We start from the raw sequence: 19,594 nt of genomic DNA, 5'->3' as shown, positions 1-19,594 counted from the left end.
GGGGCCTCAGCTATTTACCATTTATATAGATGACCTGGAGGAGGGGGCTGAGTGTAGGGTAACGAAATTTGCTGATGACACAAAGATGAGTGGAAAAGCAAACTGTGCGGAGGGTGTGGAAAGTCTGCAGAAGGAACTGGATAGGCTGAGCGAGTGGGCGAGGACCTGGCAGATGGAATACAATGTTAGCAAGTGTGAGGTTATCCACTTTGGCAGAAATAATAGTAGGAGGGATTACTATTTAAAGGGCGAAAAGCTGCAGCATGCTACGGTGCAGAGGGACCTGGGGGTCCTTGTGCATGAGTCGCAAAAACCCAGTCTGCAGGTGCAGCAGGTGATTAGGAAGGCGAATGGAATGCTGGCCTTTGTAGCAAGGGTGATAGAATATAAAAGCAGGGAGGTCTTTCTGCAACTGTACAGGGCACTGGTGAGGCCACAGCTGGAGTACTGTGTGCAGTTTTGGTCGCCGTACTTGCGCAAGGATATTTTGGCGTTGGAGGGAGTGCAGAGGAGGTTCACTAGGCTGATACTGGAGATGAGGGGGTTGGCCTATGAAGAGAGACTAAATAGACTGGGTCTGTACTCGTTGGAGTTTAGAAGGATGAGGGGGGATCTTATAGAAACGTATAAGATAATGAAAGGGATGGATAGGGTAGAGGTAGAGAGATTCTTCCTGCTCAGAAAGGATAGCAGGACTAGAGGGCACAGCCTCAAGATAAGGGGGGGCAGTTTAGATCAGAGTTGAGGAGGAACTTCTTCACTCAGAGGGTGGTGAATCTCTGGAATTCTCTGCCCGTTGAAGTGGTGGAGGCTACCTCGCTGAATATATTTAAGTCACGGGTAGATAGGTTTTTGACAGACAACGGAATTAAGGGTTATGGGGAGAAAGCGGGAAAGTGGAACTGATCCACTTCAGATCAGCCATGATCTTATTGAATGACGGGGCAGGCTCGAAGGGCTAGATGGCCTACTCCTGCTCCTATTTCTTATGTTCTTATGAACAGAGGGATCCGGATCTGGCTCAGCTCGGGCTTCAGGAGTTAGGGAGCTTCTGGTTAGGCTTTGGACGGATTTTGGGGGGTGGAGGGTTAGCTTGGGGGGTTGATTGGTGGGTGGAATTGAGTTGGGTCAGTTCTTGGGGGGATGTGGGTGTGTCAGGCCTTGGTTGGGATTTAGATCAGGTCTCAGGGTGGGTGATAGTCGGGATCAGGTCTAAAATGGATGGGGTTAAGATTCAGATGTTGGGTCTTGGGTGAAAGATCCGCATGTGTGATATGGAGTTCTGTGGTAGTGAAGGTGTCCTGCCTTTGGTGGGGAGTGGAGGAGGAAGGAAGGTTAGTTCTGCATGGAGTACTCCTCAGTTACACTGGCCTGGAGCTTGGCAGTTACAGTGCAACATAAACCCAGGTATTGTGTGACAGGAACGTAAAATTCCCATTGCAGCACTAACTACACCACAGGTAATGAAAATCAATTCAGAGGCATTTTATTAGTAGAGGTTGCTATAGATGTTTCTAGCGAACCATATGCTCAGATTCTGAATTGAATAAAAAGTTATTAAAAATCTTACATTTGCATGTCTCTCCAATAATTTTCTTATTTTCATTTGTAATTGAGATGTGAGCTTTGTCCTGGATGATGTTGAGCTACTTGAGTTGCTGGAACTGTACTAATCCAGGCAGGAGAATATTTTATCACACTCCTGACTTGTGCCTTGTAAATGAGGACCTAAGCACTCATCTTCCTGATGATCGGTGCATAACCCATCACCACTTATTCTGACAGGCCCACTACCATTTCACACTCAGACTAATGTTGATTGGCAGCAGGCAGGACTTTCATCCACCCTTGGAATCCAATCTTGAAGACATAACAGATTAAGAATCTCTATGGAATGAGATGGTCATTTCCTGGCATAGGAAATGTGTGACATAAGATTACTTGCCACTTAACAACCCAAGCCTGAATCTTGTTGATGTCTTGCCACGTTAATGCATGAACTGCTTCAGCATCTGACAATAGCAAATGTAACTGAACAATCTGACAGGCATGCCTTTTAGGGCTCATCCAGCTTGGTTAATGGTGGTGCTATTGAGCAACTCTTTGTGATAAACATTGAAGACCCCATCCAGTGTACATTATGTATCCTTGCTACTCTCAGTGCTTCTTTCAAGTAGTGCTCAGTATGGAGAAGGAGCACTGATTTATCAGTTGAGGGAGGGTGATAGGTAGTAACCAGCAGGCGATTTCCTGGCTCGTGTTTGATGCTTAATCCATGTTTAATCTGATGCCATTAGACTTCAAGAGTTTTCAAGTCAATGTTGAGGGCAACTTTCTCCTGGTTGTATATCACTGGTCCAACACTGTTTATGGATCTGTTCTGCTGGTGGAACAGGAGATGCCCAGAGCAGGCAATGGAGAAGAAATAGAAAGGTGGGAAGGAGGGACAACTTGACAGTCAATAAGGTACTTTTGAAATGTACCACTATTGTAATTTAGGTGTCTGGGACATTGCAAGCTATGGTGTGTATAATTAATTCAGGTATCGGACAGCTGTTCAAATTTTGAAACAAGTAGCAAGAAATTTGCAGGGTTGACAGAACAAAGTGTAACTTTGTCATTCCTGCTGCCTCCATTGGTGGCAGGTGATTCATCTGGTTTTATTCTTTGACCTTTGGGTTTGATTCAACTGAAGGGGAGGCAATGACTAGTGGTATTGTCACTAAACCATTAATTCAGAAACTCAGCTAATGTTCTGGGGACGCAAATTCAAATCCCACCAGGGCAGATGGTGGAATTTGAATTCAATAAAAAATATCTGGAATTAAGAATCTACTGATGACCATGAAACCATTGTCGATGGTTGGAAAAACCCACCTGGTTCACTAATGTCCTTTAGGGAAGGAAATCTGCCATCCTTACCTGGTCTGGCTTACATGTGAATCCAGAACCACGGCAAAGTGGTTGACTCTCAACTGACCCTTGGCAACTGGGGATGGGCAATAAATGCTGGCCAGCCAGCGATGCCTATGTTCTACAAATTAGTTTAAAAAATGCTTGCTAGGCCTTTTCAGAGGGCAGTTAAAAGTCAACCACATTGTGGTTGCTGCATCATAAATTCTTGTAACTACATTAAAAATACATTCACCCAAATTCTACCACCCTGCCTGCCATGGAATCTGAGCGGGTGAGGGACGGACAATGGAAATGTGGGATGTTGACTTCAGGCGGGATTTTCCAGTCTCTCTCCAGCAAGGCCATAAAATCTCACCCATCATGTCAAATTAAGTTCGCAGTGCCATAATTATCTTCATGAATAGGAGTGCTGTAACCGGCAAGGTAATTGTAGAATTCAGGGTGAAATAATAGCCCAGCAAGTATTGAAAGATTCAGCAGTTAAATTGTTTTTCAAAGGAGAAGAGCTTGGGATGGGGATGGGTGATTAAAGGGGAACAAGGTAATGGGAAGATAAGAATAGTAAGCACAATGGGACCGAATTACTAGGACAAAAGAATAATGCCAAAAGTTTACCATCTCGCCCACCATGGAAATTGGAGTGGGCGAGGGCAGACAATGGGGAGATCCGTTGACCTCAGGCAGGATTTTGCAGTTTCAGTACAAGTGAGGCCGTAAAATCCCACCCTGAGTGTCTGGGAGAGAGGGTGAAAAAGGAAGTTGATAGAAGTTAATTAGTCAATCTATTGCCCATCCCTAGTGTCGCATGAAGCTATCTCTGTTTTTCACCGTGTGCAACCTGTTGTCTTCCAGTCAAAAGCAAAGAAAAAATAAATAAATAGATGCTGAAGCAGAGGAATGAAAGAGAATCAGAAGCAAAGGTAGGAAGAAAGAAGCTCAATAAAAAAGGGGGCAGAAGAGGAGAGGCAGGCAAACATATATAAAGACAGCAGAAACGGGTTATTGAAGGAATTTGATTCTGCAACCAAGATTAATTAGCAGTGTTACAGAAAAATGCAGTGAAATGCAGCAAAATGATATAATTTTCTTTAGATGCATGGGCTTGTCACAATTCTTTAAATTAAAGTTTTAATTTTTTTAATACATGCATTATAATTACACACAGACAAAAATCATTTCATTGTTTTACATACTAGTTACATAATTTCCAACCTTGTATCAGTCTGCTGCAGGCCTTCTATATTTCCTATTCCCTCTGCCAATTTGCAGTTGATGAAAGGTTTCTTCATTCATTTTGTCCCACAGTCTGGACATGCAGCTTTCTAAAATCATTTCTAATCAAAAATATCCCGGACACCTCCACTGCCATGGCAATTTACCACTATTTTATTTTCCTTTTGCACTATCCCTCGAGCAATGTTTTGAAGATCATTAACTGCATAACTCTGATATAATCTTTCCCAGAGCACCCTAAGCACAGAGAATAAATATCACATGAATAATATCCACTCCTTCATCTTGGAATCACAGCATTTGTCGATTTGTTTTCTTAATTAGGAATAATTACTTACATTTCATAAGCAAGCACCAAGAGAACAGCTTGTCTCTGAATGCAGCTAGACACAGATTGTGAGTTTATGGGAATTTGATGAGTGTGGGCATTTTAAGGGTTCACCACTTTCTAAATCTAGTCTAGTTTGCATTTAGCATTTAACTACAATTTACTGTTGAAGATAATTTTTTTTCCATCTTAGAGATAAGCAAGTAAACAAGCTCTTGACTGAAGAGGCAGCTTTTGTGAGTTAATTAGGTTGAACTGGTTACTACATCACAGAATTGTTAAAGTGCAGAAGGAGGCCATTTGGTCCATCTTGCCTGCACCGACTTTTTTAGTGCCATTACACACCTTTTCCCCATAACTCTGCACATTCTTCCTCTTCAAATAACAGTCTAATTCCTCCTGAATACCTTGATTGTACCAGCCTCTTCCATAATCTCAGGCAGTACATTCCAGACCCTAATCACTCATTGAGTGAAGAAGCCTTTTCTCACAGCGCTTTTGCTTCATTTATTAATTACACAAAATTAACCTCTTCTCGATGCTTTCATGAGTGGGGACAATTTCTCCCTTTCTACTCTGTCCAGGCCCCTCATGATTTTGAATTCCTCTATCAAATCTCCTCATAGCTTTCTCTTCTCCAAGGAAAATAATCCAAACTTCTCCAATCTATCTGCACAACTGAAATTCCTCATTCCTGGACCCATTCTTATCAATTGTTTCTGTACTTTCTCCAACACTTCCACATCCTTTCTAAAGTGTGGTGCCTAGAACTGGATGCAACACTCCAGCTAAAGCTGAACCAATGTCTCAGACAAGTTCAATGTAACGTCCTTGCTTTTGTGCTCCATGTCACTATTAATAATGCCTAGGGTACTCCCTCAACCTGTTCTGCTACCTTCAATGACTTGCGCACAGAATTGTGCATTCAATTTTAATAGTTCTCTTCACTCAGGTTCTGTCTACTAGTTAGATAGTGGAGTTTTGTTTCAGTGTATTTTTAAATTAATAAAACTATATGAGAAAGTTTGAATGGCTACTTCAAACATTTAGCATATTTATTCAGGAATACCTAGAGGCAGATTTTCAACTATGCTGCAAAACTGCTGCTATAGATAAGCCATTCATTTTCATTTTGCTTGACACCAGGGAGGTTATGGAGCAGGAATTTAGAAGTCCTATTAATTCATTTTTCTTTGTCTAGCTTGATAACATTTCTATTTATACAGTAATACAATTACAGAATAGGGCAATAGAGGTGATACGGAACAAGTCCAATATAAAATTAATATTGAATTAAATGGCACAACAATGAGACATTCTTATTCCACTTTGAGATGACATGCTGTTATTCAGGCTGAGATGTGAAGTACATTAATGGAATATGTTGCAGATTTCACTTAGCCGTTAATTTCCCTTCATTTAGACTTTGCTGAAAAGAAATTCAATATAACAGCATTAGTACAATGTAGACCTTATTAGTGGAAATGTAAATGTATCTGAAATTTACATCTACATTGATCATTCAGCAATTATAGATAGTATAATTGTATAAAGAATATTGGTAGTAGAAGTATTCAGAAAGGAGTCCTATCTTTAGTAATAATTTGCTGATTTTATTGGTCCACACGTTAATTTAGCTGGTGGTGCCCCCTACACTTACTGGATGACAATTGTTCAATTGGATATTCTTGGTGGTGCTTGGTGACCTTATTGTAAGAGTTAGTGCAGATCACCAGACATGGGAAAGAATCAGGATTGGCAATTGTAACAACAATATCTCTTCTTTGATTTAGCACCATAGAATCCCTGCAGTGCAGAAAGAGGCTATTCAGACCATCGAGTCTGCAGTGACTCTCTGGGCATCCCAACCAGATTTCCCCTCCACTCCATCCCTGTAAGTCCATGCATTTACCACAGCCAATCAACCTAAGCTGCACATCTTTGAACAGTGGGAGGAAACTGGAGTACTCAGAAGAAACCCACGCAGACATGGGGAGAATGTGCAATCTTCACATAGTCACTGAAGGCTGGAATCAAACCAGGGTCCCTGGTATTGAGGCAGCAGTGCTGTGGTAACCACTGTGCTGCCCACATCTTGCTTATGATATGTGCTGAGTATGAGCTCTTAATCACCAATACAGTTTTCAACCTCTCTAGTTGAAAAAAGACGCACTCCTAATTTCCACATTGACATCGGATCGTCAGCAGACATAGAGGCAGGATGTGGATGTAACAGAACCCATGTGAGGAACTGACACGGCATTATTTTAAACGAAAGTATCAAGATGTATTCTCCTAGAGGTCCCCAGGATATGGAGGTCCAGAAGTGTTGCAATTGCTGGAATTCTCTGACCCCCCCTCAGGGCTGGAATTCTCTGGTCCTGCTGCAGTGAATGGAGTTTTGGCTGAGCAACAAATTCTCCGTTCTTGCTGGCAGCAGTGTATGATATTGAAAAATTCTGGCCAATACCTCAAAGCTCAAACGTTCAGTCAAGAAGGAATTCCTTTCAGCGAAACTCAACAGTCACTCGCGTGTAGCAAAAATGGACTGTATTGAGGATGAATGGGTGATCTTCAGAGATATTGTCTACTCCACTGCTCCTGAGGCCCTCAGTCATTTCTCTCATAGGCATAAGATTGGTTCAATGAAAACAAAGTGGTAATCCAGAAACTACTGGAGGAAAAACATCACCTCTGCAGGGTTTACCTCAATGACCACTAATCATTATCTGTAATGATGCTCTTTCAGAAACTTCAGCAGTGAACAATAAAGGATTTATTTATAAAGAATCTACAAGAGCAGCACCTTACCCAATTCTTGAGTGCCTCTGCCAAGAGAACTCCTCCTCCCAGAGTGATTCCCCACTCTCAGTCCCAATTGGTAATCCAGGGCAGGTGACCCTAATTCTGCTGTGTTGCCCTTCAAGGAGCAATCACCACATTATTCAGGCACAAGGTCTACTGAAACATCTGCAGGATTATCCAGTGCAAACTCAGAGAGATGCAGGATACATGGCTGAATTAGGAAACAGACTCTGTTATATTCAGACCACAAAGACCGAAAATAAATCTACTATGTTCTAAGTATGTTTGCGGGTCAGTCTACTGGTTCATCTCCAATCGTCTGTGATGGGTCAACACTGCTCACAGGAAATCCCAAATTGATGGCAATCAGCCTTCATCCATCAATGAACACAGGTTGCCATCAATGGTTTTTTTTTTGCTGACCCTCCAACCCTGTAAGAAATGATGAACGCAATCAGGCTCCTGTCTACCAGCCAAGCTCTCGGAGCCAGTGCTATATCAACTGAAGTCTACAATATTGGAGATCAATGGCTGGTCAAGATGACTGAACTCTTTCAGTCTACATGGAAGCAAGAAGCCATCCTGAAAGTGTGACAAACTTTGACCTGGAAGCAGTACATTAAAGAAAATGTGTAATTTACTTTATATGTCTATGGAATCAATAACTTTTTAACAATGTTTGAAAAGGACTTTTAAGAGTTAACATCAGTGGTAAAGAAATAGGTTGCAATTTTCTTGGATGGTATGGAATACTGGTCGATGTGACCTTGTGACCCTTGACCGAGAAGCAATACCAGCAGGGTGTAAAGACCAGAAGCAATATGGACTAATGGACACAAAGGAGCGCTAGGAAGAGCTGGAGGGTGAAGGCACAGAGAAAGCAGACTGAAACAGAAAGAGGAATATCAAAAATATTTTGAGGAGAAGAAGCAGGAAAAGGTCAGTTTCTCTATCTGGCAGAAAAGGAGACAGGAGCTCTTGAAGGCAATGTGTGAGCTGGCAAAAAGGACCTAAAAATGGGCAAGTGATGGGAATAGTTTGGAGAGACTGAAGAGCTAAGTGTTTTCCCAGAAATGGCCAAACAGTAAATCAGCTGTTATTCGTAAATCAGTTGCAAAGGACCTCTGATATGTTACATCATCAAGAGTATCATGCCCTGCGGGAGGGAGGATTTGCACAGGTGCTGTGTTGATGATAATCGTATGTGTGAAACTTTGGGGATAGGAGCACTGGGCTGGATTGGTGGGGGGCGGGGCATGGTTGGATGAAAGCCTATGTTATATAGTATTCCTAACCTACTCTGCATGAATAAAGAACAGCATATTGTTGAAATGTGTAGCTACATCATGTCATTCATACTGAAGGGGAATATTTGTGATAATAAGGGATGTATCTTTGTTGCATCAGCTGTGTGTGTGTGTGTGTGTGTGTGTGTGTGTGTATGTGTGTGTGTGTGTGTGTGTGTGTTATATCTGTTGGGAGCTGAATAAGTAGGAACATGGAACATTAACTGGAATGATTGTCAGCTCAGTCAGCAAGCCTGCACTTGCTGCTGTCGGCACTTAGAATTGCAGCAGATTTGAACCAGGAAGGTGTCCAACTCCCCTCAACGTCAGTTAAGGCATGAAGCTAAAACCTATTTCTATTTGTAAATCAGTGATGCCTTGTGTTCGGGCATAACCAATTATTTTAATATTAATTTGATAATTATCAAAATGTCAGCCAAGGAACTGCTGCTTGCTGGGGTTTGCACTGTCAGGAGTGTCAGAGTCAGTAAGGAAATGTGGTGTGATGGGGATATCATGCAAGGAAGGGCATGGCTGGAAGGGATTAAATGATGAAATTTGTTAAATACACCAATTTGACCATGGCCAGAGAAAGTTAGTAAGATGGGGATGTCATAAGAGGAATTTAATGGCATGCTATGTGTAATGATAATGATTAAATAGCATGTATGGAAATGGCATGGAGAAAAGGAGTGGTATGGAAGAGGTGACATGGAAGGATGGAATGGAATGTGATGTGCTAGCATGGGAGCAGTAGGGCAGGGATGACATTTTATTGGTGGCTTGGGCAGGTGGAGGATATGATGGAATTAGCTAAGCAACCTAATATTTTTCGGGTCTCTTATGATAAAATTTGTAGTATATTAAACCATAAAAAAGACATTCTTCAACAATAACCACACGATGTTATTCAGGTTGAGACATCGGACTAGATTTTACATGGAGTCAATAGCCTCGCACCCCTAGCTTAAAAGGGTGAGCCAGCTTCCACTCAACCAGGTCACCTCAAGCTCATTAAAGCCAAAGTTATCTAGTCTCACGTGCTCCACTACCACTGCCAGTGAGGGTGGAGATTTTGGCACTCAGCCAAATCTCCGTTCACAGCAGAGGACTTGAAGAAGCTGGCCCTTAATGTTCATCAGCCTGTTAATAATGTTGCGAAGTTGGGTAGAGTAATTGTAGATTGGGAGGTAGGAAGTTAGAATTTGGCATTTGTAAAATTGTAAAATGCTATGGGGGGAAAGCATTGTGGGTCTTATTAAAAGGTGGTACTTTTTCTATGCTTAGAAATTTAAAATGCATGTACATAGAGAGCCCAAACTGAAACATTTGTATTGAAAGGCCAAGCAGCAGTTGTACCAAGACAACAGGCTTTTGAATTTAGTCAATCAATTTGAATCAGTCACTTAGATACCAAAAAGCTATTAAATTTAAATATGATGGCTTTGACAACCTAGAACTAATCCTATTGTGGGAAATATTGATATGTCATCACGGGTATAAAAGAAGGTGTACAAAGACATAGAGCAACTGCCACATGACAGAGCTAACAGCTCTCAGCTCTCTAGAGAGAGAGAGAATCGCTGGCTTTCATAGCTTCACCTATGTCTTAGAGAAAGCACCCTTTAGATATCAAAGGTACCAAGAAGAAAGAAGTTCCAAACAGAAGAATCAATAGAGAATATTCCTGAATAAACAAAACCTGGTTGTAACTTAGGGAGTAACTGAATTATATTTTTGTTAATGAGTGGAAATTATATTTATTTGAACAGAATCTTGTTTTATTTGAGAATAATTCATAGTTAAATGGGATGTATTCAGTTTATTTAGAGTTCAGTTAATTTGCTCACTGTTAAATAAACTTACTGGTAAATAAATTGTACATGTTGATTTTAGAGCGAGTATCAGGGATTTATTTTATATTTAATCACGAAGTTGCTGAAGAACAGGTCATACCCGCTTCACACATTTTTTTTTACAGATTATAAAGTGAGGCACTCCTCTTTGGGTGTTTTGGGTATTAGTTCTCAGAGGGGGAATCCACCTCTGCTTTATAACAATAAGCTTGAATTGAAACTTCCACCCCAACTGCTAGGAAGTTTTCATCTGAGAGCTGCTGACCAATCAAATGGCTGACAGCATTTTAGTCTCAGCAGCACCATCAGGACTGCTGGTCACTGCTGGGACTGCATGCAACTCCCCAAGGCTAGAGAGCCATGGAGCCGGATACTGAGGTATGTCGGGGGTTTCACCAGGATCAGGCTGGCAAGCCTACCAAGTGGTTAGGGAGCCAGACTCATAAATATAGGGATTGGAAAAGATACAGTGAGGCAAGTACCTTATGGGTTTTCCTCTGCTTAGCATGCCTGAACATTAGGAACTTCCTGCCCTGGGTTGCAGAAAACCTTAACCAATGTCACAGCATTTGCACAATAAACACTGAATTTAGTTTATAAATAGCAGTGTGTTTACTTAAAAACAACTGTAATTACTCATAAGATCAATAACTGAAATACAATTTTACAGTTGGATTTTGTTCCACAGTTCATATAGAAATATGTGGTAAGTAATATTACTTCAATAATCTTCAGAAAGGCAGGCTTTGATAAATGGAAATAAAATCACATTATTATTATTGGTACAAAGTTTTCCTGCATTTGAAAGGTACTAGCTTCTAGTACAGTATTGGCTAATAAAGATCAATTTAGGCACAATAGGTTTTACATGTGATCATGCAAATTAGGAGCAGTGTAGGTCACTTTGCCACTCGAGTTGGCACTGCCATTCAATAAGCTCATGGCTGTTCTGCTTGTAACCTCAACTCCACATTTCCACCTACCCCTTATACCCTCTCACCCCCTCCTTCTTTTCAAGAATCTACCTAATCTAGTCTAAGAATATTCAAAGAATATTAAATAATTCAGTATTCCAATAATAATTACTTACGTTATATGTGAAGCCAAAAAATGAAATTTTCTGCATCTTAATAAGTTACCCTTTTCTAACTCAAAACAATAATGTTGTTATAATGAAAATATTCTCAAATGTTGTAGTTTATCTCAATTGTTCCCAAGAATTCACACTGAGTTTAGACAGAAAGCCAATCACAAAATTACATGAAGTAACATTTTTTCAAAGCCACTTAGTCATTTGGTAATACATAATGTATGTATTTCATGGTTATTTTCCACAACCTACCTGTTGGGTTTGGTTCTTAGCCAGAATGTGAAGTCTTTGAAGAACTTTCTCTCTTACTTGCTGATCAGCCAAATTCAGATCCTCACTTGTGACAGTAAATCTTAGAACAACTTTGCGTTGTACTGCACAGAATGTGAAAAAGTGATTACTGATTGAAGCAAGCTGTTGCCAGGGTGTTTCTTAAATAGTTCAGTTATTTGTCTATGATATAGATAGAGATATGTTAGCCAGATGTGCTATGAAACATGATGACAATCAAGCTAGTAAGCAGAGTGAGAGAAGAGTAGGGTACAAAAGAACACCAGAGAAAGAATTCACTTGGTGAGTGGCAGGAAAGAGTGAAAGCAGAGTGAGGGATAAAAGATCAGCGAAGGGGTTGAGAGTTCTGGCATCTTCATCATCTGCAAGCAATTAGCCATCAGAACGCTCGTTCTTAGCAAAAGAGCACTGTGTCGCTGGACTCCGGGGAAGTGCCGGAAGATTGGAAAACGGCTAATGTTACGCCGCTGTTCAAAAAAGGTAGCAGACAAAAGGCAGGGAATTATAGGCCAGTTAGTTTAACATCTGTAGTTGGTAAAATACTAGAATCCGTCATCAAAGAAATAGAGAGGCACCTAGAAAAGAATGGTTTGATTGAGCAGACGCAGCACGGATTCGTTAAGGGGAAGTCGTGTTTGACAAATTTATTGGATTTCTATGAGGAAGTGTGGTAGACAGAGGGGAACCAGTGGATGTGGTGTTTTTAGATTTCCAAAAGGCATTTGATAAGGTGCCTCACAAAAGGTTGCTACAGAAGGTTAGGGTTGGGGGTAAGGTATTAGCATGGATAGAAGATTGGCTGTCTAATAGGAAGCATAGAGTTGGTATCAATGGGTGCTATTCTGGTTGGCAGTTGGTGACTACTGGAGTGCCGCAGGGATCGGTGCTGGGGCCTCAACTGTTTACCATTTACATAGATGATCTGGAGGAGGGGGCTGAGTGTAGGGTGACGAAATTTGCTGATGACACGAAGATGCAAATTGCGTGGAGGGTGTGGAAAGTCTGCAGAGAGATCTGGATAGGCTGAGCGAGTGGGCGAGGACCTGGCAGATGGAGTATAATGTTAGCAAGTGTGAGGTTATCCACTTTGGCAGAAATAATAGTAGGAGGGATTATTATTTAAAAGGCGAAAAGCTGCAACATGCTATGGTGCAGAGGGACCTGGGGGTCCTTGTGCACGAGTCACAAAAACCCAGTCTGCAGGTGCAGCAGGTGATTAAGAAGGCGAATGGAATGCTGGCCTTTGTAGCGAGGGGGATAGAATATAAAAGTAGGGAGGTCTTGCTGTAACTGTACAGGGTACTGGTGAGGCCGCAGCTGGAGTACTGTGTGCAGTTTTGGTCACTGCACTTGCGCAAGGATATTTTGGCATTGGAGGGAGTGCAGAGGAGGTTCACTAGGCTGATACTGGAGATGAGGGAGTTGGCCTATGAAGAGAGACTAAATAGGCTGGGTCTGTACTTTTTGGAGTTTAGAAGGCTGAGGGGGGATCTTATAGAGACATATAAGATAATGAAGGGGATGGATAGGGTAGAGGTAGAGAGATTCTTCCTGCTTAGAAAAGATAGCAGGACTAGAGGACACAGCCTCAAGATAAGGGGAGGGGGGCAGTTTAGATCAGAGTTGAGGAGGAATTTCTTCACTCAAAGGGTGGTGAATCTCTGGAATTCTCTGCCCGTTGAAGTGATGGAGGCTACCTCGCTAAATATATTTAAGTCACGGGTAGATAGGTTTCTGATAGACAGGGGAATTAAGGGTTGTGGGGAGAAAGCGGGAAAGTGGAACTGATCCACATCAGATCAGCCATGATCTTATTGAATGGCGGGGCAGGCTCGAAGGGCTAGATGGCCTACTCCTGCTCCTATTTCTTTTGTTATGTTCTTACCCATCCCTTTTGCTATACTGGCCCCTACACCACTACACTCCTATTAACTCCCTTCGCTTGAATGACTCCTGTCTAATGTAAAGGCATGTCAGTTACAGTTAAGCAATCTTAGCTGTAACAGAATAATAATCACTGACATGTCTTTCCGTAAGCCTTTTCCTTGTCAACACCCGCTCTCTAGCCCCCAACTCTCTTCCCTAAGGTTTGAGCAGAACTGTCAATCTGTGATGACTGCCTACCTATCCACTGCACCAGGCTTTCCTACTCTCTATGGGGTCTTTCCAAGAAGCCCATGGCCCAGGAGCAGAAGGCAACCTCAGGAATGGTGCTTTTCACACTTGATGGTCTCTCCCAAGTGAAATCACTGATCTTCCTCAAGTCAACCCCACCAATCTCTTCTGAGTCAAACCCCCCTGAGTCTTCTATGCCCTAATACCCTGGAATCTTTCCCCGCCCAGTGTTCTTCTTCCTGGTCTCCCTTTGCTTTGAGCCTCAGTACCCTATCAGAATACACTGGAGTCTTCCCCTTGATTTCCCCGGTACCCTGCAGTCATTCCTCAACTGGTCTCCTAGCCCCAGTACCTTTCCAGTGTTACCACAGTCACTCACAGTACCATCGAATTAGGTCCCCGGTACATTTCCAGTGTTACCTTGGGCTTCCTCAGTACCCTCCAACTAGACCACTGCTACTCTTCCAGTGCAAGTCAAAGGCTAGTCACTCTCAGCCAGAGTCAGCGTCTCTGAGTCAAAAGGCCAATTACCCCAGTCAGAATCTGGAGGGATATTTGCCGTTCTGACATCAGACCACTATGGATGAATTATTTGATGGGGTGCTATGATTTCAGTGTATGAGCCTAATAATAAGATGCAAGTATATTATAATGAGATTCCCAACATGGTGCAATGGGAAATACGGCTCACCACTGAAGGGGGAAGGAAATGATTGCAGCAAGCTTTCATGCCGATGTAGTACTCAACTTTAGCCTTCTCGCAATATTTTTCTCACCAAACCTTCCCAATGCTAATCGGGGCGCATGACTTTCCTACTCTGTGCTCTCTAAACTACAGTTTTCCAACCCCATTTATGTTTAATGACAGCAGCATCAACTGATGGGATGTCAGGTAATGTGTAGGACAAACCTGTGAACAGAAAGCATGAAATCTATTTCAAACTAGAGCAACTAAATAATTTACTACAATTGATACCACCTCCTGCAATCAAAATATCCTTCTAACACTTTGGTACAGTATTTTGTAGTAAGCGTAGATTGTTCAATTATTAAAATCCTTTGCTGGACATTGAGAACTGTTAGACAGAGTGTATTTCCCAAATTGCAGAGAGACTGCATGTTAAAGGCTTCCTACCATCACAAAGAGAAGTGTTTGTCACATTGATGCCAAATCCATGAAGGCAACTGCAATTGAAGCTTCCAATTGTATTGGTGCAGATTTGTTGACAGGTTGAAGTGTTGGTTGCACATTCATCGATATCTGTGGTAAAAAGTCCAATTATTCTTCACTCAGTTTGCCTGACATTAGACAGTACATTGACAATCTCCATTACATATTTTAAAAACACTATAATTCACCACACAAAGATAAGTTTTGTTTGCATTGGACAACAATATCCTGATTGTTATTTTCCTTAAAATTTAAAATTGACATTCTATCACTGTAATAAATGTATTGATAGTATTTGATATGACTCCCTGTTCTGCTCTCATCAAACTACAATGAGCCTTTGAGCAGAAAATGTGAAACACATGCAATTTCCAATAATGATTTATCCAATAGATATTGTTTTCTGTAAACAAATTACACTGATACCTCTATACAGATTGTAATGAGTCATTATTGTAGACTGAGTGGTCACATGGACAATGCGGGAACAAGTTCACATTTTGGGAAAACAGGCAGATACACAGCATGTAAGAGATGCTCAGTTGCAATTAGTAAATATCTTATATATTTAAAAGGGTTGCAGGTTGCTTTAAGGGCTGATCCCATGATTTGATGGTGATGCCATTACAGTGTTTGCAGAGGCTGCTGTTCTACTTTCAGTTTGTACTCTGCAGTGGAGACAACATTTCTTTCAACAGAACTTGCGTATTAGTTTGAATTTACATGTGCAAGCTTTATTTTTTGTTTAAAATCCTCAGCCTCGGTAGAATTAGGACACAACATTACACATCTTTTTTCATTCGTTCCTGGTCATCATACATCTCTGTGGTGTCAGGGGTTGGCAGAATGGCACAGAAACTTTGCTGCATCAACCTGCTAATATTTGACAAAAATGACAACCAGACAAAATGTGAAAAAAGGTGGCATATCTACTGCGATGCTGGCCTATCAGACAAATCAAAAAAGGTTCAAGTGCACACGCTCTTAATTTAGCAGATCCTGAAGCAGCTGAGTCCTTTGGCTTTCAAATGGAGGAAGGGGAAGAGGATCCCAAGATATTGCTGAAAAATGCTGAGCACATGTGCATGCCAGTAAATAACATTGTTACATATTGACTGAGTATTATTAATGAACAGGAAAGTTATGAGGTGCCACAGTTTGGGTTAAAGTTAAACATGATACAGGTTTATCAAGGAAATGTTGCTTCTTCCAAGTCCAAGATGGAAGAGCCCAAAAAGCCTGTAAATCCCTCTGCTTACGTCACAATAGGTCACGTGACATTATACCAGCCGGGATACAACCACTTCAAATACATAACAAACATTATATTGGATATGCACATGTTCAATACCACCAACCAGATGTTAGATGAATCCAACCAGTCAATCGCTGCAACTTTAAAAATCCGAGCAAAGGAATGTGCAACTAGCACTATCACTCATTGGTTGATGAGAGATTTGCAAGAAATGTTTAATGTTGGAAGCTGCCATCAGTATCTGTATACTGAACCAGCAGAAAAAAAGCAGCAAAGAGTCAAGGTGGGAAACATTGATTTTTGCAGTACAGGGCATGCCCTGCTCCAACTGCAGCAGTCATCACTCACAGAATAGAACTACATGTCTGTTTGCCATTTGGTAAACACTGTAACAAGTGTGGCAAATGGAACCATTTTGCGGAATGCTGCAGATCCAAGCCACATCAGCCTGCCCAAGCCACCAGTCACATTTAACCAGTCCATTCTCTAGGTTTCAGAACATGAAATTATGAGGGGTATGGATAGGGTGAACAATGGGAACCTTTTTCCCAGGTCGGAGGTGACAAACACAGGGGGTCACAGGTTCAAGGCGAGGGGAACGAGGTTTAACTCAGATATCAGAGGGATGTATTTTACACAGAGGGTGGTGGGGGCCTGGAATGCACTGCCAAGCAGGGTGGTGGAGGAGGACATGCTGGGATTGTTTAAGACTTACCTGGATAGTCACATGAGCAGACTGGGAATGGAGGGATACAGAAGAATGGTCTAGTTGGACCAATGAGCAGCGCAGGCTTGGAGGGCCGAAGGGCCTGTTTCCTGTGCTATATTGTTCTTTGTTCTTTATGAACAGGGTAAACGAATGGGAGTTTAATCAGAGAAACCAAGGCACCTCATTTTTGTATTGCAAAATGACAAATATCATTATTATTAACTAATTTTATTAAGAAGAGAATGTGAGTACATTTGCAGGCCTGCAGCCAAGTTTCATTTACATGTGCTCAATAACATCTGACTCCCAAGTCAGGTGACCCAATGAAATACTATGGACCATATTGTATCTAATACTAAAGTCCACTACTACAATATCTACTCTAATATCATGACATTTCCCGTTTTTCAAAAAACTAAAACACTTCATTCTAGTTTCTATTAGAACAACATAGACTGCGAGTATAAAGAACAAAATCTCTTATCTATTTTGCACTCTATTTTAATTGGTCTGTTTTATCTTTTACTCATCTCTATATCTGTATTCCTTCTACTGGATATTCTGGATGGTGAGAGAACTAATTTTGAAGGGTAAGGAGTCTCCTTCAGCTCTATGTCACATTTACTTCCTGGGTAGTTTACAGGACTCTCAGGCTTTATCTGATTATCTATTGCTTGACGGGTCGGTTTTAATAATTGGTCTTCACCAGCACTTTCCGGTTCTGATCAGGGTTGCTCTTCATTTGTTTTCTGTAGGAATTTCTAGTTTATTGTACTATTGTCTCTTTGGAGTCTGCACTATGTGAGACATTGGTTCCCCTTTGATTCCTGTGACAATAGCATCTACCTGCTGAATTCTCACTGTCTTTCCCACGTTCAGTTCAGACAGAGGTTGGGTGTCTTGATCAAAGTTTCTGCTTCTGCTATCTCTGTTGAGCAAGTCCTACATGTTGCAGTTCATTGACTATGGAATTGGCAGTTAGACCAAAGTTGGAAGTTTTTTTCTCAGCCTCCTCTCTTCAGGAGCTGTGCTGGAGATACATCAATGCCCTGCACTGAAGCATTCCTGAAATCCAACAGAGCCAGGCTCTCTTCAATCCAGTTTCACTTTCTTCAAAAGAAGCTTGAAGATCTGCATGTATGTCCCACCATTCCATTGGATTGTGAATATTTGGGACTGGACATAGTCTGGCAAAACTCCAGGCAAATTTGCAAAATTCAGTGCCTGAGAATTGTGAACCATTGTCTAAGGTGAAATCTTCGGCATGCCATAGAGTCTCTACAGTGCAGAGAAGGTTATTCAGCTCATCAAGTCTGCACTGGCCCTCTGAAAGAATGCTCTATCTAGAACCACTTCCCTGATCCACTTCAGACCAGCCATGATCTTATTGAATGGTGGGGCAGGTCGAAGGGCTAGATGGCCTACTCCTGCTCCTATTTCTTATGTTCTTATGTTACTATCTTTGCTCACCAGAGATTCAAAAAACTTTGAGTAATAATCAACTGATAGTATGGACTCACTGTTGTCAAATGTGAGCAAATCCACTCCAATTTTCTACCAAGGCCTCTCTGTACTACTGTGTGGTTGAAGTGGTTCTTTTTGTGGTGATTTGCTGCATACTGCAAATGCATTCACCATTTTTCTAATTTGTGTTCCGATTCCAGGCCAATATATTACATCTACAGCTCTTCTGTTGCATGTTTTTATGCCAAGGTGACTTTCACGTAGGTGTTGCAGCATTCCTTTCCTTAGTATTGCAGGAGTTATTATCTTGTCTCCATTGAAAAGTATTCCCTCTGCTACATGACATTCCTCACAAAAGTTCCAGTAGTCCTGCAGTTTACTCAAGGATGGCATAATTCTTGGTTACTTCCCTGATCTCTTCTAGTTTGATTACAGCTGCAGGTAAATTTTTTGTCAGCATGTAAACCTGCGATTCAGTTTCTTTGTCCTTCTTTGTGAAGTGTAGGTATATACGTGGAGAGTGTCTGCAATGTACAGTTCTTTACCTTGTTTATATTTAACTCTGATCTGGTATCTCTGGAGCCACAGTAGTAATCTTTGGATTCTTGGTGGTTTCTGCACAAAGCAGAAACTTTGATCAAGACTCCCAACCTCTGTCTGAGCTGAACATGGGAAAGTCAGTGAGAATTCAGCAGGCAGATGCTATTGTCACAGGAATCAAAGGGAAACCAATGTTTTACATTGTGCAGACTCCAAACAGACAACAATACAGAAGAAACTAGAAATTCCTACAGAAAATTCAGGGCTTTTTAAGTATAGCTTCCAAAGGCTGATCTCTCTCTACTGCCACATCTTTACAATAGACAAACTGGTAGAGGCATTCAAGGCCAAGCACAATTGCCAAATTTCATTCTCTATGTGGTCAGAATGCTGCTGTGTTTCAGTTAGTTTGCAGACTATGCCACAGGTGTTTCATTTTGCAAGAAGACGGCTTCTGAGTCAGTTTTTCAAAGGTCCACTGATATATTTACTAGCTGTAAATAAATTTTATATTGGTATCTGGGTTAGTGTTGTC

General features: G+C 41.4%; 1 protein-coding gene across 1 annotated transcript in view; it reads right to left on the bottom strand.

Annotated features, from left to right (window-relative positions):
* Positions 1-4,036: 4,036 nt before the first annotated feature.
* LOC145341048 (uncharacterized) overlaps positions 4,037-19,594 on the bottom strand; it is a 91,654-nt gene continuing 76,096 nt past the window's right edge. Inside the window, exons 26-28 of the mRNA XM_080185794.1 lie at positions 15,056-15,181; positions 11,767-11,888; positions 4,037-5,906 (exon numbers count right to left, since the gene is read on the bottom strand). Of these exons, the coding sequence (XP_080041920.1) occupies positions 5,871-5,906; positions 11,767-11,888; positions 15,056-15,181 (284 nt within the window). The 3' untranslated portion in view covers positions 4,037-5,870. The remainder of the gene's footprint in view (positions 5,907-11,766; positions 11,889-15,055; positions 15,182-19,594) is intronic.

The sequence above is a fragment of the Carcharhinus amblyrhynchos genome, chromosome 3, assembly GCF_965287045.1.
Source record: "Carcharhinus amblyrhynchos chromosome 3, sCarAmb.v2.hapA, whole genome shotgun sequence".
In the NCBI taxonomy this organism is placed as follows: domain Eukaryota; kingdom Metazoa; phylum Chordata; class Chondrichthyes; order Carcharhiniformes; family Carcharhinidae; genus Carcharhinus; species Carcharhinus amblyrhynchos.
The sequence above is the reverse complement of the archived record's forward strand: the minus strand, read 5'-3'. Positions and strand labels throughout refer to the sequence as shown.